This window comes from Pezoporus flaviventris, unplaced genomic scaffold (genome assembly GCF_033815535.1).
Source record: "Pezoporus flaviventris isolate CSIRO_AGI_PZ_B2104156 unplaced genomic scaffold, CSIRO_AGI_Pfla_v1 ptg000025l, whole genome shotgun sequence".
Lineage (NCBI taxonomy): Eukaryota > Metazoa > Chordata > Aves > Psittaciformes > Psittacidae > Pezoporus > Pezoporus flaviventris.
Genome location: NW_026892573.1, coordinates 12,690,362 through 12,713,709, shown reverse-complemented (window position 1 = coordinate 12,713,709; position 23,348 = coordinate 12,690,362). Strand labels below are relative to the sequence as shown.

Below are 23,348 nucleotides of genomic sequence, written 5' to 3'. Positions count from 1 at the left end.
ATGCCACGACTTTTACAGAAAGAAACCTCTTTTTCCCGAGGTCTCTGTTTATCAACTCTCAACCCAAGCTCAAGCCACAGTCCTTGCAACACGGCCTCTTCCCACTTCTTTCCCACTTGCTCTGCATCCCAGCCACTTGCCTCCCACCTCCCTCCTTTTTCATCCCTTCCACCCCCTCATCATCTTCTCTAACAAGCTCTTGCAATCCTAAAAGGTTTCAAAACTGAACCCTGGCAGCCACTTTTTGCACACATTCCTAGACTAAAAGGAATCCTGATTCTTCCATCCCTATGAACTAGACAGCAACACGAGGGCCTTTCTTCCATTTAGAAAACCAGTTTTGGGTCTCTGCTTCCTCTGTGATCTGGGAAATACTACTGTAAGAGTAGTCCCTTCCCTCCATGGGCCACCAGTGGAGTGCATGTTTCCCAGCATGACTGGCAGTAGTCTGATAGCTGAGAAGGACAACAGGAGATTCATTTCATTTGATTACAAACCATTACTTAATGATTACTCTTTCTGCAGAGTATCTGTGTTGTGCAACGAAAAGACTGATGTTCCTGAAAGTGAGTGCCATGCACTGAAACAGCTGAACACCCTGGTGAAGCAGTCACGTTATACATTATTGATACCCCTGTCTTGTTTAAATTAAAACCGTAACTGCAATGTCAGCAATACCCATAGAAGTGAAGAGCAAACAAACAGATGTATTCCATGTTACCACTCAGTTTAAACAACATCTTCTGGTTACTCTCAATTGTGAATTCGTTTTCCATTTTCCCTGTTCTTAAAAGGTTTGTCGTAAACTACTTTACTTTATCTGATACAGTGGAGACAATGTGCTTGGCCAGAACTTGTGAAGATGATGTATATTATTCTTTTTCCTGCAGTTCCTACTACAGTGTCCTCCAAATGACTGGACAAACTCCTGTGAAAAAAGGGATACTTTCCAGGGACGGATGCATCCAAGATCTGGAAGCATAATTATGTAAATACTCCCACATCCCATGATCCAGAGCACACACCTGCTGATGCTAATGGGAAAAGAGAGGATTACAGTTCCTACAATCAGCTTGTCTTCCCCTAAATCTGCCTCTGACCTCTGCCTCACTTTATTTAATTCCCTGGCAACACAGCCATTACCGGTACATCAGACCTATGATGCCTGTTTTCTGCCATGCGCTCTTATCCACTAGGAACCAGGTAGAGATGAGAAATTAATTTCTGACACTGTACCCAGCTGCCCTATAAAGTTCATTAGTGACACACGGTTTAAAGGTGAAATCATAAAATCAGTTTTGAAGGTTTTGTATCATACTGCTGTGTTACTAACCACAAACAATAGTCCATGTCAGTTGGTACTGTAACCCTCAACAGTGCTCTTCTGGCAGCCACGCTTGAATGTGCCCTTTTACTGCGGCCAGCCTGCCTGGAAGATAGATCTTCCTTTCTTCAGTTGCTTTCTGTGATGGCCAGAATGTAGTGATACAACAAAAGATATTCTGTTCCCTTCTATGCCATTTTTGAAAATGTTACTTTATCAAAAATGTCCCTAGAAATCCAGGTTTATTGAAAGCAGTTAATTCACAATGAGATGTTAACAATTGCTATACCATGTTATCCCATCACAGGTTATTAAGATAAACTCTAGAGATCTGGCTGTATTTCATAATCAGCAGCAGAACTGAATTGGCAAGTCTAGACCAAACTCTGTGGCAGGCACTGACAAAAGTCTTACTAATTTCAGGTACTTTATTGTGGAAAACTCAATCCAGCAGCAAGATCAGATGCTGTACTTTTCTCCTCAAAGAAAACAGTGCTCTTGAGTAATGAAAAAGTAACTCATGCAGCAACTGGCCTATTCCTATTTTATGCCTTTAATCATAGTCAGCTGTTCAGAAATCAAGTTACCAACACCGGTATTTCTGATGTATTACACCTAGTAGTAGTAGCTACTGCTGTTACAGGAGCTGTTCTACACAACCTGCTTGAAGAAAGGTATGTGTTAGGGATCATTTGTAGGTCAAAGATGTTTCACTTCCTTTTAGGATGTTAGAAAGCGTGACCAAACGGTAAAGTTACGCTCTCCTTCCATGCATTTTCATCCGTTGGTTAAGTGCATAAGTACCCAACAGATCACTGCTCTTTTCTACAGCTTGAAACATTCTGACATCCTGAACAAGATGGATAAAATTTCTGGGGGAAAGAAAAGGAAAGCACATTTTCCACAGAAACTGTGGAAACAGAAATTCTCCTGCTTATACTAGTCATGACAAAATGGTTCTGCTTACAGTAACTGCAGTGGAAACACTATATGATGAACAGAAAATGGAAAATTCCCAGTTACCCTAAAAGAAGCTGAACTACGATATTTGTCTTTTACCATTGATTACATAACATTGACGGGAATGAAAGTGGTATTTCTCTGTCTTAAAAACTTGCAAACATGTAAAATATTGAGGGAAAATCCAAGCTAACTACACCCATGTTCTTATGCCACCGGGGCACAGAAGTCTGATGTTCTAATTATATATTTAGCAATTTATAGTTCTTCCCGATCACCATGGTAATTAAACGCCAAGTTAATTGATACTACATAGTAATCTGGCCTCTAATTAGCAGTGGGGTTTTAATGTGTTATAGATACCATTATGCAGTCTGATCTAGTCCTAATAAAGTCACTGTAAAAACTCCCCTGCATCTGGTAAAAAGAGAATCGGGCCTAAAAAAATAGAAAAATGACTACATCTTGGTTTGCCATTTGCAAAGGCTATGATGAAAGTACAACTGCTTTCTTTTTCTTCCCTCTAGGCTTTAATTATGCTTAATTGGGATTTTTTGTTAGTTTAACCAGTTCACAATATTTGTCTGCTTGTAGAAGAACAAAAATGGGTATGTCTTGCAGAGCAAAATGTGAGAAGAGTACATCCTTGGTTACTGTGTGCTGTTTAATGCACACTTGTATCTCTTAAAAAGCAATAATAAGCAAAAGGAAATCAATTAGTACTGCAAGATCACTGATGAAGTCTGATACTAACCAGGCCATTACCAAATTTTATAATACATCTAATTCTTCAGGAATGGACTGTGAATTAATGAAGCTTCTCAAAGTTAGTTATTCTCAAAATGGCACTGCTGTGCTTTTTTAGCTTCAAATAGTAGCTCAGGAAGCCTAGATATAAATACATCAAATAATATTTATAACTTTGGCAATGATCTTTATCTCTTTGGGGGTCCTAGAGCTCTGGAATTTGTTTTCTACCACAGGCTAAATGTCCTGAGTGTGATGTTGCAAGTCTGGGTTACCACTGGAAAGGAAGACAAGATTTGAGGTTTTCCATTGCTTGTCTTCCTAATAGCAGACTGCAGTGGACAGCATACTAATTCTGCAGTGGAAGTTATATGAAAAGCACCGAGGGCATATGAGTAGGTGTCCTCTTTGACATCTAAGTAAACAAACAAACGTTTTGGAGAGAGAAAAATAAGAATCATTGTGAATGAGGACAAAATGTTCCAGCTTGTTCCCTGGCACTTTTCTCCTTGCTTGTTATTTATATATGCAAATTATCATCATTTTAAGGTAGCTTTAATGAGGATCAATTATAAAGCAGTTTCATTCTTTCCCAGATTATCAAGAGATTGGCACCTATCTGTTCATCCTTCTCTGTTTCAGCTTTCTGAAGTGCTGGGAAAGGATCTCTCCACACTTTGCCAGCAGCAGAGCACTGCTGGCTTTCATTAGTCAGGGCCAAATTCTTTCACTTTTGTTCACAGTGATTAATGCTGAAGTAAACAGGACTTCTTGCGGTATTCACTGTGAAAAGGCTCTAAGCATGCTCAGATATAGACTACAGTAACAAAGTATCTGCTGTTTGACTGCGCTCCCTCTCATTTGCTAAAACTGGCATGGAGGGGGTGGCGGGGAATTAAGCTTTTCTTCTGTTCGTACAGAGGATGACACTTTATTATTATTATTATTAATAAACTGCATTATCAAAGCACTTAGAACCAGAAACTGGATAGAGCAAAAGTACAGTCTTTGCCTGCAGGAGATTACAAACTAAATATAAAACAAGGCACCAGTGGAGAGAAGAGCTAACGGGGTAGGAAGGGTGGAGTACAAGAGAACAATAAAGCAGTACTGGCCAGCACAACAACTACTGGTGTTAGCACACCAGAATTATTTTTTGGATGGACTGATGCAAAGCGAGTTAGCAAGAGGGTCTCCAAGGAAGTTAATGTGGTATCTTTATATATTCAGAGGACCAACTCCCAAGCATGAGGGGCACTTCTAGAGAAAGTGTGCAAATGTGGGTTTGAAAATGTATTGAGTAAACAATGAAAGTTAGTATCCCGTCCAGACAGAATGTGGGGATCCAGCTTTTAATACTGAACAAATGATAGATAGGGAAGGGAAGGGCCCTCAGCCTTAAGCCAAGTAGCCTCCACCTGATGCAACATGAAGGCAGAATGACCTTTAGTAAATAGTAAGAGCAGAGAACTGCCAGAGTATTTGCAGTTGGGATGCACTGAAGTGGACCAGATTGTGTCTGTCAAGGAAAAGTAAGTTAGGACAAAGATGAGATGGTAAACATGGGATGAAAGTTTTTCATACAGCAACCAAAAATTTTCACCTAGAAAATTCCTTCTGACAAAAAATAATTTTATACAGAATAAAGATTAAAGAAATACCAGTTTTCCTGCAAAAAAACTGCCACTTTCCTTGTTTTACCATGGAGCAGGACTTTCACATTCTGGCTAACCTTAACTTGGACTTTACTCTCCATCTCACATCCTGGTTGTACCTAGCTCTTACAGAATATGTTTTAATAACCCCCCTACTTCTCCCATCTAGTCTCCTTAACTCAGACTAAGTTGTGACAGGAGAATGATGAACTCCAGGTGAAGGCCTGTGTGACAGGTAAAGGATGCTCTGTTCTGCGAGAATGGTGAAAAAGGGGACGAGGAGGTAAGTGAACACAAATAATCATTGAATGGATCATTGTCAGAGTGAACAGAGCACTTCTACTGAACAGCAGACAAGAAAGCTGGTACTTCAGCTGAAATTCTGAAGAACTGCAGCCACAAAAACCCTTGCACATTTCTCAGATAGCAGAGAAGAATGGACAAAACAAACCAAATGCCAATAAACTTTCACTTTCTTTCGTAAAATGCTCTGTGGACATCTTTATAACATAGTATGTTGCAGATATAAAAGCTTGGGCTGGGAAAAGCCGGTCCCTGTAGAAACAGCCAATTCTTCGACTATTAGACAACTGGGAAAGTGGAATACATTTTATATGTGTAGATACAGTGTTTTTTACTGGAGCAGAACTTGAAATTTTGAGGTGATAAATGCCCCTGAAAAAGTGAGCAGCTATGCTGAAGCACAAAATGTCTCCACATAGATTATTGCCTCTGTTCCTCCCATTGCAACTTCTGGTGACTAATTTTTCCCCTGCTTTTTAGGTGCTTGACAAAAATATATTATTCTAAACTACATCTTTCTTTGCTCTCAGAGTGCTCATTTCCTTAATATTGTACTGGGGCCTTGTGTAAACCAGGTTTAGTTGTTTTTTTTTCCAAACTTCCAACTGTTATTACCATCACAGTAGAAATAATTGGAACATTTGTGTAAAAAAGCCTTGCAGCAGTCAGTGGCAATTTAGCACACACCGTATCTGGATATTGGTTCAGGGACGTGGGAGCTTGTTGGTTTTTTATAACTCCTGGATTACAAAAGAAAACATGATCAATCTTGACAACAGGGACTAACAACAATGCAATGGAATTTTCTGCAAACCAATTTATTTATAAGAGTAAGAACTTTTTTTCAGATACACAAATACTCCTGTACACACACTTTCCTAATAATCCAGGCTACTGCCTGATGGGAGCATACTGCCAAGTAACAGCATAGTGCAACCTATGGATTTTTACAGAGTTGCCTTCATTACTGGTCAAACAGCTACTACTTTAACTTATTTAACAGATTTTAAATATATATATTTAATAGAATTGAAATGCAATACTACTAATGTTTTTGGACAGGAACTAAAGAATGTTGTGGCCAGTTGCAACAGGGGACAGAATTTCAGGTAGGCAGGTTATAATATCAGAATCAAAAGTTGGCATAGGCCCAAGCCAACCCTTATTAACCTAAGCAGTTCTACAAGATCTTGAATCATTAAGGCTGATTTTAAGTTTCTTCTTGCTTCCACTGTAAAGAAGGGCCAATCAGCTATTCACAGTATTGTCTGAGTCTCATGTGAGGCAAAGGCTGGTGACTATTTGACTGTAAGCACCATTTCCCACAGCCCTGTTGGGAAGGTTTCCCAGCTGCTCAGAGCCTGCCTAAGCCTAGTCCATCACCCAGCTCTGGAACTATGTTCCAGTGGGCTAAGTGATACTGCCATTCCTGCGAGTATAAAGGAGCTTAAGCTCAGGAAGAATGCTTGTTTCATGACGTTTAACATATCTGGGTATTCCCACTGAGAAGCAGGATATTCATGCTGTGAAGAAGGGGCTGGACTAGGTGGATCTGCAGCTCTTTCTATCCAAAAATGTCCCTGTTTCTGTGAGAACATTTTGGTAGTGTCAGGCAGCACCTGTATTCCATTAACTCCAAAAGCATTTCAGTGTTTACAGTAACCAGGAAATGTCGATGTCTGTGTTATATTAACAAGTCAGCAGTAACAACTGCAGTTTCAGTTTTTAGAGCTACATGGAGAACAGTTTACTGTGAGCTGCTGAGAGTTTTACTTCTCTTGCTTGAAACATGAACAGGCCTGTAGTGCTTCCCTTGAAACCTTTACAGAAAGTGCTGGAGAAAAAAATTATCAGAAGAAGCCCAATACTGCTGCAGTATTGGCTTCATACAATCAGGTAGGCAAAAGTGTACATAATAGCATAATTTCATTCAAGATTCAGTACCTTGGAAACAAAGCTATGTTACATTTTTATGTGGACTATACTACATAAAGGCACAGAGAGGTAAGCTATAAGGTGTTACTGCATAGCAGACTTTATGAGAGCACTGATGCGCTGCTCTGTAATTATAATCTCTGTAAAAGAATTTGATTGTAACACATGCAATAGTCCAACATGCAAAGTATAACTTATTGTGGTCTTCCAAATAGACTCTGACTTCTGAATGCAAGAGGTAAAAAACCCTATGTTATGCACCCATTTACTTCTCACAGAACTGAATTTTAATAGTGACATTAAATTACTATTATATAAATAGTAACATCAAACACCATGGGGGAAAGCTAGAAAATACTAAGATGTTTTTCTTCTCTCTTTTGAAAGTAGTACTTGGTAAAGCAATTTAATTCCCAAGAAATGCAATAGCAAGGAATACTCTATAGCTGACCCAGCATACCAAAGGCAGAGAGAGCTTGTGGAGGTGTTTCCCCATCACCTGCTGCTGTGTATAGTGATGTGACCAGAATGACTACAGAGGTCACAGCCATTGCTCTGTACTGATAGTGCTACCACTTGCTTTCCAGAGAAAGACATCTTTTTTTATTTAGTATTACTTGAAAAGTTGATTCCAGAAAGAACAGGCTTCGCCTCCCCCATGTACTCCCTTGAAACACTCTATTCTAGATGGTCCAACTCCCCCTCTTATTATTAATAGACACTTTTTTGAGACTCTGCAAACACAATTCCCTTTGACTTCACTTAAGTGCCATGCAAATGAAGGAGAATGCAAGAAAAAGTTATTTTGTTTGTATGTCTTGCTGGTTCCAAAGTAATCAATTTCAGTGTGGCAATGGTTTCTAGTGAAAATAATTCTTATGGATTATATTGGAACACCTTTGTGGTGCTTCAGGTACAGATGTTGGTCATGTTCTTATTTATACTACTGTCACACAGGCTCACTTCAACAGCCTTTTGTCATCTTGTGCTGACATAAATCTATTCAGTAGCAATTATCCAAGATTGTTCTACATTTCAGAGAGGTTTTTTAACCTCTCTGAATTTACATTACAAAATGTTGTAATTTACATTACAAAATTCCATGTAAGTTGCTCAGAGAGTAGGTGCTAAAGGAATTATAACTCATCACGATCAGGCAGTTAGTTTTTTCTCCATTTACCTGAGAGAGAATACTGATTCTAAGTAATCCTTCATGTTGATTTCATAAAAATTATCAGATATTCAGAGATCAAGCCTTAGAAATATTTTAGTGAATGTCACTGCTAAAAGTGAAAAAAGTGTACTAAGTAAATATGAAAACAAAAACCTACTTTTCTTATGCCTCAGACTGGAAGCTATTCCCAGTTTGTATTCTGAAATGTTGCTAAATGGTTTTGTAATGGTCTAAAGTAGTTCACTGCTACCAGTCAAGTCAGAAAAAAAATACCATTTCATCTGGAAAACATTATCTTCCTTTAAAGATGAGGCTATTATCCTATATAGATTTGGGTTTATCCACCTCCCTCCATCCTATAGCTCATCTCATATCTGGGCAGTATAAATGTAAAATGGGTTGTATACAGTACTAGAAAGTAACAGTAGGCTCTTATTCTACTTTGTACAGGTATAAATTACCCTTTTAATGAAGAATTGATGAAACTCAAGGTCTCCTCAGTAATCACCAGGGACAGCCTCCCTTCCTACAAAAACTGCTCTAATCATTCTTAAAAAACCAAACAAAACCAAAAAATAACCCACCACCATACAGACCAAACACAGAGACAATCTCCTATTAATGGTGAAATTCTTGACTTGCTGAACTAATCATAAAAATACCCATATGCTTCACTGAAAAATTTCACCTACTGTGGGTACTTTCCTTTCCCTGTTTCTTCTTAAGAATATGTGAGCATAAAGCCCTCTGTTTCATGCTGATTTGATGATCCTCATTAACTGGGGAAACAGGTTCCAGCACATGAGGGGGCTACTTATTTTGACTCCTGCATTTATTGGATATCCCTATGACTTAAAGGTAACTGGGAGTTTAGCGCTGCAACATTTTTTCATTAGTTAAATAAAATGATTGTATCTTCTATGCATATCATCCTTCACTGACTTCTCTGACTTACTCTTTTTTGTAGTCAGTTTTATGATGTTGACAATGCTGGACATCACTGTGATATAATTCCCTGAATTTGTACAATGACATTATAATAATACCAACACTGTTCTTTATGGTTCATATGAATTAGCATTTTATTTGCTTTTACAACTAGCACTGCAAATTGAACAGCTGCTTTCACTGAGCTGTTTTAATTAAGCTGTCCATAATGTTGCCTGGGTATTTTTCTGAACTGGTAACACTTCATTAAGTATGCGATATCAGTGAATGCTTCAGATCATTCCTGAGCATTACCTCACACTTAGGTAAATTGAAATCCCACCTGCTTTGAGGATATCAGACCACCTTGCTTTGATGATTTGAATTTCGTTCTCAGAAATCTTTCTAATCTTTAGTACCCCAGGAAATCTTGAGTTTGCTACAGATTTTGCCATCTGTTCACTCACTTGTCAAGATAATGAAGCTTTAAATGATACTTGTCCCAGTAAAAGTCTTCTAGGCAACCTATTATTAGCCTCTTTTCATTCTGAAAACTGACAAGTTTAATTTGGATGTCTTTGGATCTTTTATAAAGTTTATGTGCTATGACCAAAATTTCCTTCCCACACTGATTTCTCATGTTCTTTCTTCTCTTTTTTTTTAAGACTGCTGGAATATTAGTTTGGAAAGCCTAGATAAATTTTATCTCTTCCTGTTTTTCTGTGAAAAAGCTGCTTCTCTTTCTCTTTTCTTTTACAGAGCGACACTGGTTCCTACATATGTATTCTCCTCTGGGCATACTGTAGTTTGTTTTGGTTTTTTTTTAGAAACATATATGATAATTAATATGGGAAGCTGTAATTATTTTTGCTGCCCTCAATGACTTCTTTTCATCTTTAAATATAGGTATCATTCTAGTTGCCTTGGACAGCTGAACTGACAAGTGTATTCCAACACTTCCACTTTTATTTCAGTTTCTGAAACTGCTTCTTATTTGCAAAGATGATTCCAGAACGCACTCATATCCAGGCACTAAATCTAGAAATACTTTGCCCAGGCACAAAAGAGTCATGATTTTAAAAACTATGTCCCTAAATCTTACACCCTAAGTCACTGTCCGATTTTCAGAAGTGCTTACCACTCATCAGCCACTTCTGAAATCCTTTCTGAAAATCAGGTGATTTATTTAAAGGCATAAACAGGAATCTGAAAGTTCATTTTTTGGTCCTCAGCTTTTAAACCTTGCTTCTTACTACCAATAAAGTTTGTTAATCTTCAGCCAGACAAGGAGACACAACAGGTGATGTCATGATAGATCATGATAGGTCCATTAACCAGCAGAAAGAAAAGCAAGAAATTGTTTTGATTGTAAGGGTAGAGAGGGAGTATTATGCATGGCTTTAGAGAGCTTGCAGAGCCAGGAGGAGGACTTGATCCAGCTGAAGAAGACGTTACACCTTAAAATGCCCCTCTCCTGTCATTGACAGAACAAATACTTCGAAAACCATCTTAGTCTGTAGGTAAAGCTGGAGGTATCAATTCTATCTCATGTTTCCTGTTTCTGTGGAATTTTATTAGGATTTCATAACTTAACCATTGCAGGCTCAATTGAAAAATCTCAGGTTAAGTATGTTTTGGTTTCATTCTAGTCATTTTTAACGTCTCTAATAGATTTAAAAGCACAGTCCTCATGATTTTCAATGGAATTTGTGTTCAGAAATCCTATGACTTATTTCTCCTTTTGTTCTTTTTTGACATGGGCTATGTTTTGATGTGGAGACACTGGGATTGTTCTGCTGTTGAATAACAACTTTTCTCTTGCAGCACCAGCTGTAAAACATGAACACCGTGTTGGATCACACTCCAGAAATCTGAAATGGGAATCTTGCCAAAGCTTAGGGCTTCCTTTTTGTTTTGACTGTCGCATGTCTCTTGCTTCTGTTAGTACCACATTCCTACCACTTGTGCTTTTCAGACACCTATGGCCAAACTCGTTCCCAGTGTAAGTCCACTGAGCTCAATGGAGCTGCAACAGAAGAGAATTTGTCTCAGTATGTCTGTGAATTAACCAGTCATTTAAGCTGGAGAGTGACATTGATAAGCAATAACAGCACAGGAGTGGTGAAAGGAAGATATCTCCTAGTTAGTTTTGGACAGTTGACACTAACTCCATTGTCAGATAAGTCTTACTGACTGTGGGAAAAGCTGAGTGGGAAAAGTCACACTCGCTGCCTGCTAACTGTAGGAGGAAAACAGATCTGGAATGCAGAGGAAATCTTGACATTATCTGTTCCCCCAACCCTACCAGCCAGGCAATCAAAATAACTAGCTGAGTATCAGCAGCCTCTGTTCCAGGCCCAAACAAATGTGCCCTCTTGACAAAGCTTTTGCTCACGGGAGAGGAGGCAAAGAGAAGGAAAGAGTCTAAAGTGGGTGTGGGGGAGTGTTTCCTGTCAAAAACCAGAAGCTGCTTTTCTGTAATATCTAAAAGGATAATGATGAAATAAGCCTAGGGCTGTAAACAGAGGTGGCTCTGTTTCCAGAGGACAGCAATGCATACTCGACAATCCCGCAGCCCTACGCAACAGAACTCCAGTACTTCATCACTCCACTTGGCCTCTGTCGACATTGTCAAGGACAGTGTGCCCCAGGCTCCAATAAAAGAAGGATCAAACCCAATGGAACAAAACCACTGGAAAGGACTTCTCTGTGCCCATCCTAATTGTGTTGTGTAAGAATAAAGTGCAGCCATTTCAAATGGAAACTTGAAGGTTAAAGTTATATCCACCCCAGGGATCATAAGACACAGGGTCTATCAAGATCTAAGGAAGCACAATATACTATAATTACATCAGTGTTCCAGGGAGCCATCACAGCAAGTGAGAGGTACTCTCACATATTTCTTACCTATGTGCAGCTTAATACTCTGGATATCATCCCTATATGGTACTGCTTAAAAACTTCCATGGATATGGAGCTTTTGAAGAGAAGCACAGCAACAAAAGCAACAAATAAAAAGGTGTATTTGAAATTACATTACTGAATATTCTGAGTTCTCCAATACATCATCCAGCCATTGAGTGTGCTGCACTAGTTCTGTCTGTCTTATAAATAGGTGAAAACATATAGCAGGAGTTTAGTTTAACTTTGGAAACTCACACTTTTGTAACCAAATTAGAGTCCAGAGAGCTGTAAACTGAAGATTCTGACAACATGTTGGTGAGCCAACGAGAAAAGAAAAGTGTGAAAAGCAAGGCTAACTTTATGTGCTATAAATTTATAAATAAACAGATGCCAACATCTGCAGTCTGCTAGTGATGCCTGAGTGCCTATGACCCTATGCATGCTTTGCCTACTAAAAGACCATGGAAATCAAAGCCAGGGGCTTCTCTTGATGGAGGCCTGGCATATATAGTAAGACAAGTAATGCCAGGAAAAGCTGTAAGGAAGACCAGTCGGTCTTACAACATCCCCAGTCTGTGGGATGTTGTAATTATTCCTTTCTATATTCCCTCTCCACTGCTTTGGGAATCAGGCACAGAAGAAATAGTTCCCTGAGTATCTTCTCCTATTGTTGCACCTCAGATCCTTCTGTCTTTGGCAGCAGTGGACCACCAACACCCTGGGCCTTAGCCACTTGTGTTCTGATTTTTCTATATCAAGAAGCCTTGACCTGCTGCTGGCTGAGACTATGCTAAGATCTCGGATGAGTGGTCTGGGGTGCATGAGTAGATATGGATGCTCTCCATACCTACAGCACTAACCTGAGTTCCTTTTGGTGGCGAGCTCAGCATGGGCAAAGGACAGAGCAAAAGGCAGCCAGCATGATGGGGACCGACATCTGAACACCAATCAGCTCATGGACCAACATGCATGAAAATAAGCTCTTGACAAATAGTTTGAATGTTGAATTAGAAAAAAAATGTAAATGTTTCAACTGCCACCTTTTGTACAAAAACCACTGATTATAATCTAAGGCTGTAAGGTTTGTGAGGGAAGAACTCCCATTCTGCCTGTATGGTGCTCAGAGGGACACTACTCCAGGCCTGAGGCCCATTGTTACTACCTCAGTACCAACAATTTTAAAATATTAAATAGCAGTCCAAGTAAACTGTAGTTTTAAGACCTTGCTAAAAGAACTATATATATTTCATGAAATATAATGTTACTGAGCTTCTCATTTCCTCAGCTATGTAGAGGAATTGTTTGATTCTGAAATGCTGCAAAAAGTGGAGATTTTTTTTTTTTTCTTTACAGATAGAAATAATTTTCTATGCAGGTATAAATGCATCATTAAGAGACTGATCCTAACCCCACCAAGTGGCTGGTGACTGCAGCTGACACAGGTTCTACAAAGGAAGAATCCTTAATATTCTACAGGATAAAGCTGCGAGATTTGATGCTAGAATCAGTTATTTTCTCAGAATTGAGGACATTTAAAAAGAAATCAGCAAACATGGATTTGAAAACCATTCAACCAATCTAATACCTTCAGTCTTATTTATGGATGCGCATTTTCCTGACTTTTAAAAGTAAGCTTTTCTCACAAGGAAGTGTTATCTTAGTGTGAATTACATAATACATGCAATCATATATTGCAGTAAGGATATATCTTTAGATCTCCAGTAAGCTAAGATTTCCAGAAAATGAAAGTTATTAGTAAGCCACAGAAAATGATAACTGTAAGTGCTCATGTAATAATAATAAAAGAATACACACACGCACACACACATATATATATTTTCACCAGTTGTAGTTTGTGGAATGAATTAATTTTTCCTCAACTTTGCTTAAAAATAAAGTCAGCATTTCCTTTTGTATTTCCACACAGAAGTCATCCACACCAAACTGCAAACATTGCATACTTCACAGTCTGTTCTTCCTATTTAAAATTTGCAGCTCATACTAAAAACCTGCATGGCAATCATCAGGCAGACCTATGCCATGCACAGAGTGCACCAGGCAGCTTCTTAACTGCTCAATACACTGCTTAACTTTAATCTTTGTGTATGTCAACTGTGACATAAACCCATTAGTTTTCACGAGAATTACACCAGAGAAAAAGTTGTTCTCTTGCTTTAAAACAAATTGTCCTGAGATACCCAATAGCCTTGGAAATCAAGAAACATGCCAGGGTAGGTGCATACCTAATATAAACAAATTTCAAACAAAAGCTTAAAGCCATTACCTTCTTAGACCCCATGTCAAAAGCCAACACTTCACCAAGGCCGGAACAGCAGTTTCAGATGCACTTCAGATCCCACTGTACCCAGCTTTTCCTATTCTACTTGGCTCTTGTCAGCCCACACCAAGAATTTTGTGTTCAGATTTGGTCCCCGCTATGATCCCCACTAAGATGTGGACAGGCTGGGGAGGGTCCAGAGAAAGGCCACAGGGATTATCAAGGGGCTGGGAAGCCTGCTGTATGAAGAAAGGCTGAGAGAACTGGGCTTGATCAGCTTTGAGAAAAGGCAGCTCATGGGAGACCTCACCACCATGTTCCAGTATTTAAAGGGTGGCTACAAAGAAGATGGAGAGTCCCTTTTCACAGGAAGTCACATGGAAAAGACGAGGGGTAACAGACACAAATTACTCCTGGGGAGAGTCCAACTGGACAAAGGAGGAAAATTTTTCACAATGAGAACAATCAGCCATTGGAATAACCTCCCCAAGGAAGTGGTGAATTCCCCATCGCTGGATACTTCTAAGATTTGGCTGGACAGAGTGCTGGGACATTCTAGTTTAGGTCATGCTTTGCCTAGAAAGATTGGAGCAGATGATCCTTGAGATCCCTTCTAACTTGGTATTCTATGATTCTATGACTTAATAATACCCAACTATAATGCAACCTTCTGTCTGTCTGTTTTCTTGCATTTGCCTTTCTTACTGCTCTGCCCTCACGAAGACACAGAGCCAAAATCACAACTGACAAATGCCATTATATGCAATGGAATTATACATGGGATGGCTTGCATGCCTGTGCAGCTCTGGCCTCCTCCTGTTACCGCATTTCAGCTGTGGCTTGACAGCATGGTGGAAATCACTAATTTGTTTTCTCCTTGTACTGAGTGCTCAATAAATACCAGCATCTCTATGTGAATTTCTGTCATAGCAACTTGCTGGCCTGGATGGAATCTAATACAGACAACAGGAAGAGCAGAGACTGGATGGTTTTCATTTGAAAAGCTTGCTAAAGAAACTCTCCTGTTTCTTAGGAAGGTGCCCCTGTAGTTGACATTAACACTACACAGCTCTCTGTCCTCCTCTAGTGGTCCCATTGTATTTAGGGAGAAGCTTATGCAGTGATTACTTCTTTGAAGTTAATGTGGTTATTACTCACCTGCAACATGTTGAGATCTTGCATTCAATTCTAATATGAGCAGCAGTAAAAGGTCTCATCTCTCTGGTGCTCATGGAAGTGGAAACTGGTATCTTTGGTCATAGCCAGTCACAGCTACAAAGATTCTGTGTCGTCTTGTGCCGTGGTCATCTCCTCTGAGAAGAGGCTGCACCATGGCAGGTTATTCAGTAGCATGAAACAGTGGCATGGTCTGACGGTGATCCCAACAAAAGGTCTTATGTTGCAAAAGGTCAGAAGCTGGTTGCTTTGTTCCATAGCTTTGTTGCCCCAAATAACTAAGATTAAACATATGTTCCAGTCAGAAGCATTTCTCTGTGTTTGCCTGCCTGACTTGCAAAAAAAGAAACAGAGCAGAATCGATCTTGTGTCCTGAGCTTTTCAGAGAGGGGCTACATGTCACTCCAGTACAGCACAAAACCTCAGTCATTAGGAATTGATCCTAAAGGGTTAAATAGCAAAAAAAAAAAAAAAAAAAAACAAGAACCTAGAGAACTGTTACATGAGGGAAATGTTTTCTAATGAGAAACACTAAATTGCAGGAACTGCTACCCATTAGAAATAGTTTCTGTGAAAACAAAGGACTCCTACCATATAGCTCATTCTCCCATGTGCGTGTGTCAGAGCTGTAATGTTTAATTAGAATTATACACCACTAAAGATTCATTTTGCTGCTTACAAACTTTAAAATGTCTAATCTTCAAATATTTGAAGTTAAACCTTGCCCAGGAAATAAAATACAAGGACATATCTTGCATAGTGGCTACCAGAGAGGTCTGAGGGAAAGGTCTAACTGAACCAGAAAACAGGTATACTAGATTTTTTTATTATTCAGTGAAATTTTTCCAGGCATTTGTTACTTTTGTAATAATGTTAAATGCCAAAATGTGGCCTCTGACATGACTCTTGGAAAATGCCAGCTTAAAGAAAGTTGTTTGCTCATATTCAATGGAACTGAATATGGCTGGCTGTTTGCAACCTTTGCAAGACATTTGTTCAGTCACAGAAGAAAAACACTTGAGAATCCTAATGGCTGACCTTAGTTACAGGAAACCAACACCCCCTTATTCCAAAAGAGGCAAAACTTTACAGCAATTTATCAATTTGCATCAGACTGCCATTTACAGCAAGATTCCTGTCATGTCTCAAGAGTAGTTACAAACCCAAGCTCATCTATCAGCCCTTTAGTGCTCAGCTCTCAGCTCCACTGTAAACAAAAATGAGTTAGGAAAAATGTTTATAATACCGTCATTCTGAAGCCACCTATATTTTGTACAGTTATTGACTAGATACTATTTTTAACATTTATCAGCTCTTGACTTCTCAATATTTTTCTTTCTTATTAAAAATGTTGACAGAAAATCAAAGTTACAGAAAGAACTACTTTCTGTAGGGAAATGGAGGGAGATATTTAGAATGACGTTGAGTATTACTATGTGTCTGAAGTGCCTTTATACATTACTGCTTCATGGTTTCTAAAGCATCTTACATAAAATTCAGAGTATTTCTTAACAGATCAAGCTTTTGTCTATAATTCACATACTAAAGCAGTAAACATACATGGTTTTAATCTTCACTTCTGCTGTTTGTTGGTTTGTTGTTTTTTTTTGGGGGGGTGGGTGTTGTTTTTGGTTGTTTGTTTTTTTTTTAGAAACAGGAATATCCTGAGATATACATAGTAAGGGTTCTCGTTTTCCTCTTGCTTTTGAAAGCTGAGGATCAGAGTTTGCCCTCAGCTGCTCCAGTACATCAGTAGAAGTTGAGTAGTGAAGATATGCCTTTCAGAAGAACAAAGAATGGGTTTGTTCTATCATTTCTGATTATGAAAGGAACATGTAGTCAGGAAGTGGCAATCTCAGTGCCTCAATTTGGGAGCCAAACTGGCACTGTACACGTTAGAACAAGAGACAAATGAAGCACTCTGAAGAATCACTGAATGCAGAACTCTGAAGCACTGAATGCAGAAAAAGCACCAAGTCTTTCTACTTCTAATTTGAGCAATACAGAGCTTAACTAGTTAACAGGCCAAGACCACCAAACAGCTGGGTTTATTCATTAGTTTACTTCCAATGTACCACTGCTGAGGAAAACAGCCTGTTCCTTTTTCAATCCAAAGTGAGCATCTCCGCTTTGTGTTGGAAACATGTCTAAGTGATCACATTCTGCTTTCTAGTAAATGCATGGGATCACTGGATGGGGATGTTTTATTTTCCCCAGTTATTTTAGGTTAGGTTCTCATGCTGGGTAAACTTTTGTAGCCGGAGTAATGACAGCAGGAGCCTCTGCTAGGTCTTGGGGAGGGGCTGCCAAATGTCTACCCCAGCTGCTGCTCTTTGCTGCAGAGGACGGGACAAGGGGGCTCATGCCACGGCCTCAGCTCCACCTCCAGCGCGCTTGCCAGGCATCTGCGGCATGTGAAAGGCTGAAAGAGATCACCTTCTCCATCTCCCCATAAGCAAGAGGAAAATCCCAGTACAGGTTATGGTTCTCTGAGCCACATTCATTTTCCTGTTTACAGCATGATTAACTCATAACTCCTACCCAGGGACTGCAGCAAAGGTAAAATACAAACATGAGCATAAAACTTTTTACGACCAAGGAAACACAAAAATATGTAACCAGTGGGAACAACTGTACGTGGGTTTGATCTGGTGGTGAATCAAGCACCTGCAGTTTCTAACAAGATGAAGTTGCACCTCCCTCTCCGTTCCCAGAATCATTTGCTTTGTTGGCAGTTGGTCATATACAGCTACTATATAGCACAGTGCTACACTACAGATATCTCTCCTTGAAGTCAATGAGAATTATGCCTGGACAAACACTGCAGGATCAGGCTATTCATTAAAGCCCTGGGACCACAACTACCTCTGACTTTTGTAATATATCAGCCGAGGATGCACAATTATCCATGCAGTACTTCTGAAATGGCCAAGGTCACATGAGGATTTTATTGTATTACTGCAGTGCACCATCTTCCTTGCCAGCCCATTGCTGTCTGCTCCCGACTACATTACCATGCATCAGCAAATACACGAGCATGCTGCTATATTTAGTGTTTCATACATACCACTAAAATACAGGATGTGTCAGCTTTTAATCTGACTTCAGAATTTTGTCAGCAAAGTAAAAGCTCGTTTTCCTTACTAGTGATGAAGTGTGCTCTGTTACTCATCTTGAGCTATGTGGCAATAACTTTAAAATACATTAGGCAGCTAGAACGCTCAAGCTGAATAGGATGAGTTTTACTAAGAGATATACTGGGAGATAGTAAGGATGCATAACGCCAGTCACCTAGGCACTAATAGTGACTACTGCAGGCTGTATAAAACCCAGCAGCAATCTGACAGAGGAACAGCTAACCAAGGTGTTCTCTGAGGTACCACAGCAAACAATTAGGACCACCTGGGTTATTAATCTAGAATAGAGATAGGTGGTGCAGATGGGGTTTGGTGTTATGTACCTGGCAATATGAGAAAAGCATTAATGATGATGACCTGAACAGAGTGGTACACTGCATGGCAATAGTACTGGGGCAGTCCTATTAATGACATCATTTATTAATGACAGCAGGACCGTGGTTTAATGGTTGGAACCACAGTTACCACTGGGATAGCCATGGTCATTCTCAAACGATTCAGTGGATGAAGCACGTGTTTTCACACATCTTGGTTAAGATGCAGAATAGGATATTTTTATTTTTACATATTCATAAAACTTGCTTAATCATGCCATCACATACAAGCAGTGCAAGTGTGAATCGTCTTCCTGTCTCTTGCTTCTACAGAAAGCCGACAGCTTGCTAACCGACAGACTCATGTCTGCCTACATGAAAACTTGGGCTCTTGCAAGTGCCTCTTGCACTTTGCTAACTACATCTTAAAGACTGTGGGTGACACCACATTTGCAACCTAGGTCTAACTCCTAATAACGCTGTTTTTACTTAGTGGTGTGCAGTTATACAAATATATAAATTTCCAAGATTTTATGGAACCCCACCTCAACCCAACCTAGGGCTGTCTGTCCCAGCCCCATGATGCTGCATCAGGGCTGTTCTCCAGCTCTGCCACAGCCCTGCCTGGCCATGGGACCCAACCTGCAGACTGACATCATCCTTTGCCCATTCCTGTTCCCAGGGCCTTGTCTGGCTGTCCTAGAGCTGTGTCTGACTTGTTCTTGTGTCTGTTCCTGGTCCTCAGGGAGCCACCAGCTCATGCTGCACCCTGATACTATTAAAGAAAACAGCAGCATAAATTCACACCTCTAGAGTCACATCTTATCATTATTTAATATTGTTCCCAATGCCTCATTTTTCAAATGGTCAGAACATCATTATTTCCAGTGCATGCACTGTTAAAATTACCAGTGTTACTGCCTCTGGAAATAATAGTACTAGGCCTGGCTAGCAGGCAGCAAAACTGCCAGCTACAGTGATGCTTCAGAGGAGGTTCCCTGGGTGGCTGAGTGGTCTGTGCAGCTACAGCTTTTCTTAGGACACATTTCAGCATCCTGCTTAATATACTGTAAGATACCCACTGCAAATCCAGAGAATGGAAGCCCCAAAATATTGCATCTGTTTGTTTTAAAAGGTTTAAAAAGGTAAAATAAAATGGATGCAAGAGAGAGAGCAACAGTCCAGAGGGCAGGGTTATCTCCTTCACACATAAATATGGTTTACGTGGAGAATGACTAGAAGCCAAGGACAGCCCAGCCCTGGAGAAAGAGCTGCAGGATCCCCCCACCCTGGCTGCAGCAGCTCATAGCTGCCCTGTGCTGGGATGGGGTCAGAGGGGCCATCTCCATCCAAAACTGCTGATTCTGTATGGTGGGAGGGCAAGGTGCTGCCCCACTACGAACCACTGGTACTCTGGAAAATGATTACTCCAGGCTTTGAGAGCTCTAGTTTGAGAGAACTTGTCCCAAGAAAGAGGTCAGAGGAAGAAATGAAGATTGCAAAGCAGTAAGAAGTGATAATGTAAGAGGAAAATGGTGCAGAAGATGAACTTGAGCAGAAGAGTGCTGCGCTCTGTGTGTGGCCAGTATGAGCAGGACGGTTTTTCTTCTCACTCAAGAAATTCCAAAACAGAAAAAAATTGTTATCCAGAAAACAGAGAAAATATCAGAAATGTTTAAGAACTACAAAACTGGAAAGAACGCTGTCCCGCGGTCCAAGACACAGATTTGGCTTTTATTGTAACTTAAATCACGTTTTCTTTCTCTTTTTTTTTTTTAATGCTTTAACGTAACAAATTTCTAGGCCAAAATTTTCAAAGCCAAAGGAAAATCAAAACTTCTCACTTTGAAAACTGTTTAGATCACAGCATATCAAGACGTGCACACCTATTTTACAGAAATTATTTGAAATAGAAACTACAGGATGCTAATCTATCCTGTAAAATGGTTCGGTCTGAAGAAATAACCATTTTCTGACAGAAGCATTTTAATGATAAATTTATTACCAGCTCTATCATGTGCTAGATTTCCATGATTAAAGTTCCACCTCAGTGACCAAACTGTGTTAGAAAATGATCTGCCATTCTTCTTTAATGCCTGTAGTTATCTTATTTTCAACCACCATGTTCTACTGTAAAGATGCATGCTAAACTTCATCTCTTTTAGTGACAGTGGTAATGTTATCATAAAAGTAAAGCAATTAAAAAATTAATCATAGTAAAAAATTGGAGCACTGTTAAAATACTCCGTTTCTTTATAAAGCAAGCCTTTGGTGTCACAGAGCAGTTTTGATCCAAGCAATTAAAACAATAAAAAACAATTGCTAAATCAATGTCAGAATTGATGGAGTTTGTTTAGCTTTGTAAAGGCACAGGCATATGTTTCATTGGCAAATAACATCATGGAATAAATCCACATACAATTCATAAAGCATAAAAAGTTGATGTGCACAAAACTTGAATGAAAAGACTTGTATTTCCACTGTGCTCAACAGCTTCATGTTTTATTGACCCAAGTATATGAGGGTGAAATTGCCTATGGAGACCGGCGTTTTCTAGGCCACAGTTTCTGGCATTTTGCTAAGTCAGCACGTTTGCCAGCAGAACCATTGAATCAGTGACACTGGCTGCAAAAAGCTTTGTTCATCTGTTTCTAACTGAATTAAGGTGGCCCTTGGAAAGAACTGAGGATGCAATTTAGAGCAGAGACAGATGCTACTCTGACCAAGATGAAACCACTGATTTAGCAAAGTGGCTTAAACTAGTCCTTCAGGCCAAAAAAAAAAAAAAAGAGATGTAAAGTCATCTAGGGACAGAGCGATAATTACAATAATGACATCCAATTGCTTTCATTTTAATTGACACACACTGCATAGATATTGACTAACAAAACAGAAAAAACAGTTGGAAATGAGTGACTCTGGAGGTCAGTTGGTTTATGACTGAAATATTTCTAGCTGGCAAAGGCTTTTGTGGGAATGAGGATTCACTTAGACTTTGGGGACATTTCTTATTGCAAAACTGTGGAGCTGTTATTAAATTCCAGTAACCCACATTCTGGGAAGCAGTTTCTTTTCTCTGTATTTCTTAATTGTACTTCATTACAATTTAATAAGGACATTTACCCTCAATTAAGCAAATCATCCAAGCAGTTGCTTATGCCTGGTTGCAACGAATTGGTTTTGTCAAATGCGGGTTTAATTGCGTGTTAAGTATCTTGCTGAATCAGAATCTCTGTGTGTGTATATGTCTATCCAAACCTTTCCTTAGCTCCTGGCATGATAATGTGAGATTCAGGGAATCCATGTCTTTAACTCCTCCTACTGTGCAGATTGACTCGCCTCACATACACCTGTGTCATGGCAAGCACTTTAGTCCTACTCTGACACCAACAACAAATATTTGGTCTTATCCTTGATATTTCATAACTCACCTTGTAAAGTATTAGTCAAAAGTTGCTGGATTATCAGCTTTCCTAAGAACCATGTATGTTCTACACCACTACATTACAAACAACAGCGTGCAAGTGATTGTAGCAACTACACTGACCAGTAGTAGAGATTCCTATGGGTCCTCTGTCAATGCATGAGTGTCTACACAAGCCACCAAGAAATTTCAAGAAGTAATACAGTGTCCTACCTGCTTTTTCCTTACACAGCTTCTGAAACAGCACCTGTAAGAAAAAAAATAGATAATTCTTTAATAATTATACTTTTTCCCTTTAAAGAAGTCCCACATTTCAGAATGACAATATATATCATTATTAATCATCACAACCTTATACAAGGCAAAAAATACAAAGCTCATCAATAAAAATAATTGTTTTTTTTTGCTAAGGACAACCTGGTGCCCACTTCCAAGCCAGGTTCATCTGTTTTGCATGGAGTGAGCTGAGGAATGGTCTCTGGCCCATGCAGGGTATGTCCTGAAGAGATTTGAGGTCCAGCACACTGGAACATACCTGAGTGTGTCTCACAGTGCTGGTGGAGCTTAGGGAGCACACAGCCCACCAGCAAGATGTGTGGGCAGCTGTACTGACAGGTGGGAAACAGGACACTGTGGCTATAGCTACTTAGAGTGGCAGAGTGATGGTTCTTGTCCATCTGTGACCTGGAGAGGGTCCCTCTGCCTGAGGGACATGGCCAAACTGGCTTGTCATGTTGTTTTCTCCATGTTTTTCATCTCCTTCCTTCGAGTTTGCCACACTATCTGAAACTGGTACCATTAACACTATATTTGGGTACTCCTCTTGATCCATATTCTCTTTAATAAGTTTCAGTACCCAAATGAGGATGCTGTTGCCAGTGATTAAATGCATATCAGCTGTTGTCCTTTCATATGCTGGATCTATCAACTTTCCCAGCAATGAAGCCTGTAAATGAAATAAGCATAACGGGTAAAACTACATCTAATTATTATTTTTTTTTTAATTAAACAGAAGGCTAAACTGATTCTTCCAGATACCAGTGAACTCACAGGTGTGAAGTGCCCAGTCTGCAGCCAGCTGAAAAGGCAG

At 39.6% G+C, this 23,348-nt stretch overlaps 1 protein-coding gene across 5 annotated transcripts in view; it reads right to left on the bottom strand.

Moving 5' to 3' along the window:
• Nucleotides 1-23,348, bottom strand: part of STARD13 (StAR related lipid transfer domain containing 13) — a 297,743-nt gene that overhangs the window by 145,691 nt on the left and 128,704 nt on the right. For all 5 annotated transcript variants that reach the window (XM_061457525.1, XM_061457527.1, XM_061457524.1 and 2 more), the window contains one exon: nucleotides 22,472-22,505. In XM_061457525.1, the coding sequence (XP_061313509.1) occupies nucleotides 22,472-22,505 (34 nt within the window). The remainder of the gene's footprint in view (nucleotides 1-22,471; nucleotides 22,506-23,348) is intronic.